The sequence below is a fragment of the Oncorhynchus mykiss genome, chromosome 17 (assembly GCF_013265735.2).
Source record: "Oncorhynchus mykiss isolate Arlee chromosome 17, USDA_OmykA_1.1, whole genome shotgun sequence".
In the NCBI taxonomy this organism is placed as follows: Eukaryota; Metazoa; Chordata; class Actinopteri; order Salmoniformes; family Salmonidae; genus Oncorhynchus; species Oncorhynchus mykiss.
The window spans coordinates 17,082,021-17,084,160 of NC_048581.1; the positions used below are offsets into that span (position 1 = coordinate 17,082,021).

At 51.0% G+C, this 2,140-nt stretch overlaps 1 protein-coding gene across 1 annotated transcript in view; it reads left to right on the top strand.

Annotated features, from left to right (window-relative positions):
• The window catches only part of LOC110493426 (voltage-dependent calcium channel gamma-2 subunit), an 85,333-nt gene extending 83,701 nt beyond the window's left edge, over positions 1 to 1,632 (top strand). The window contains exon 5 of the mRNA XM_036948340.1: positions 1,587 to 1,632. Coding sequence (XP_036804235.1) covers positions 1,587 to 1,632 — 46 coding nt within the window. The remainder of the gene's footprint in view (positions 1 to 1,586) is intronic.
• Positions 1,633 to 2,140: the final 508 nt, after the last annotated feature.

Below are 2,140 nucleotides of genomic sequence, written 5' to 3' on the forward strand. Positions count from 1 at the left end.
CCCTACACCCCTTCTCCCCTCCTTCCCAACACCCCATACACCCCTTCTCCCCTCCTTCCCTACACCCTTTCTCCCCTCCTTCCCTACACCCCATACACCCCTTCTCCCCCTCCTTCCCTACACCCCATACACCTATTCTCCCCTCCTTCCATACACCCCTTCTCCCCCTCCTTCCCTACACCCCATACACCCCTTCTCCTCCTCCTTCCCTACACCCCTTCACCCCCCACCTTCGCTACACCCATACACCCCTTCTCCCCTCCTTCCCAACACCCCATACACCCCTTCTCCCCTCCTTCCCTACACCCCTTCTCCCCTCCTTCCCTACACCCCATACACCCCTTCTCCCCCTCCTTCCCTACACCCCATACACCTATTCTCCCCTCCTTCCATACACCCCTTCTCCCCTCCTTCCCTACACCCCTTCTCCCCTCCTTCCCTACACCCCTTCTCCCCCTCCTTCCCTACACCCCTTCTCCCCCTCCTTCCCTACACCCCATACACCTCTTCTCCCCTCCTTCCATACACCTCTTCTCCCCTCCTTCCATACACCCCTTCTCCCCTCCTTCCCTACACCCCTTCTCCCCTCCTTCCCTACACCCCTTCTCCCCCTCCTTCCCTACACCTCTTCTCCCCCTCCTTCCCTACACCCCATACACCTCTTCTCCCCTCCTTCCATACACCCCTTCTCCCCTCCTTCCCTACACCCCTTCTCCCCCTCCTTCCCAACACCCCATACACCCCTTCTCCCCTCCTTCCCTACACCTCTTCTCCCCCTCCTTCCCTACACCCCTTCTCCCCTCCTTCCCTACACCCCATCTCCCCTCCTTCCCTACACCCCTTCTCCCCTACACCCCTTCTCCCCCTCCTTCCCTACACCCCTTCTCCCCCTCCTTCCCTACACCCCTTCTCCCCCTCCTTCCCTACACCCCATACACCCCTTCTCCCCTCCTTCCCTACACCCCTTCTCCCCCTCCTTCCCTACACCCCATACACCCCTTCTCCCCTTCTTCCCTACACCCCTTCTCCCCCTCCTTCCCTACACCCCTTCTCCCCCTCCTTCCCTACACCCCTTCTCCCCCTCCTTCCCTACACCCCTTCTCCCCCTCCTTCCCAACACTCCAACACTCTTCTCTTTAGTTGCTCTGTTTGATTTCATCATTTTTTTTTACATTTTTCACATGAATACTGTGAACCATTGTGGGTTGGGACTTTAACGCAGGGAGGGAATCCAGACCGCAAAAAAAAGTAATGGTCTAAGTTAATATATGTATCAATTATATATGAATATATGAATATATATGTTACTGAATCACAGAGAGACTTCCCTGACGCAAAACGTGAAAATAACTCAAATGACATAACGACAAACAAGGTGAAACGAAATCAAGTCGTCATGGAAACTACAGCGGAGGAGGAGGAACGAGTTGATTCATTGGGACTGAAAAACAACAACAACAGGAAGTGACGTAAACATAGCTTACAGGGAACCATGGCAACTAGCCAACAAGCAGTTTAGTTAATAATATATAGATAGATTCTATTGTTTTTAAGTGATTCCTTCTGTTACCTTTCTGCTGACTCAGGTCCCTGGACCGAGACCATATTTGTTTTGGGGCCAAAGGTCAATAGGGGGTGATAGGTGAAATGTCAAACGTCGACATCACTTCCTCTTCGGACGGACGACGCTACAAAAAAAAGAGGTAGAGTCCAGAGGGGAGTCACACGAGGAGCCACATGAGTTCTGGGTAATCGGACAGTGAACTACTTACTCTAAGACAAACGGACACTTTGCAAAGGACACTGCTATAAAAAAAAAACAAGAGGAAACCGTGAGAGAAGATGATCAACTAGACGAAGCTAAGCCTGAGTGACTCCCATGTTAAGAACTCTACATGCATGCTAATCAAATCATCCAACCTACATGTTGAACACAATGCAGTGGGGGGGTTGTTGTGGAAACCAAGTTGGCAGTTAAAATGTTCATGTAATGTGTGTATTTCTCTTTTGTGGACGACAGGCAGGGAGAAGGGGCGGGGCTTCATTTAACAATGCTTTCAAGGGGCGTAAACTAATCAAAGAAACAAACTTTGACGAACGTAACGCCTTTTTTTAAATAAGAGAAAAAACTACGGATTTC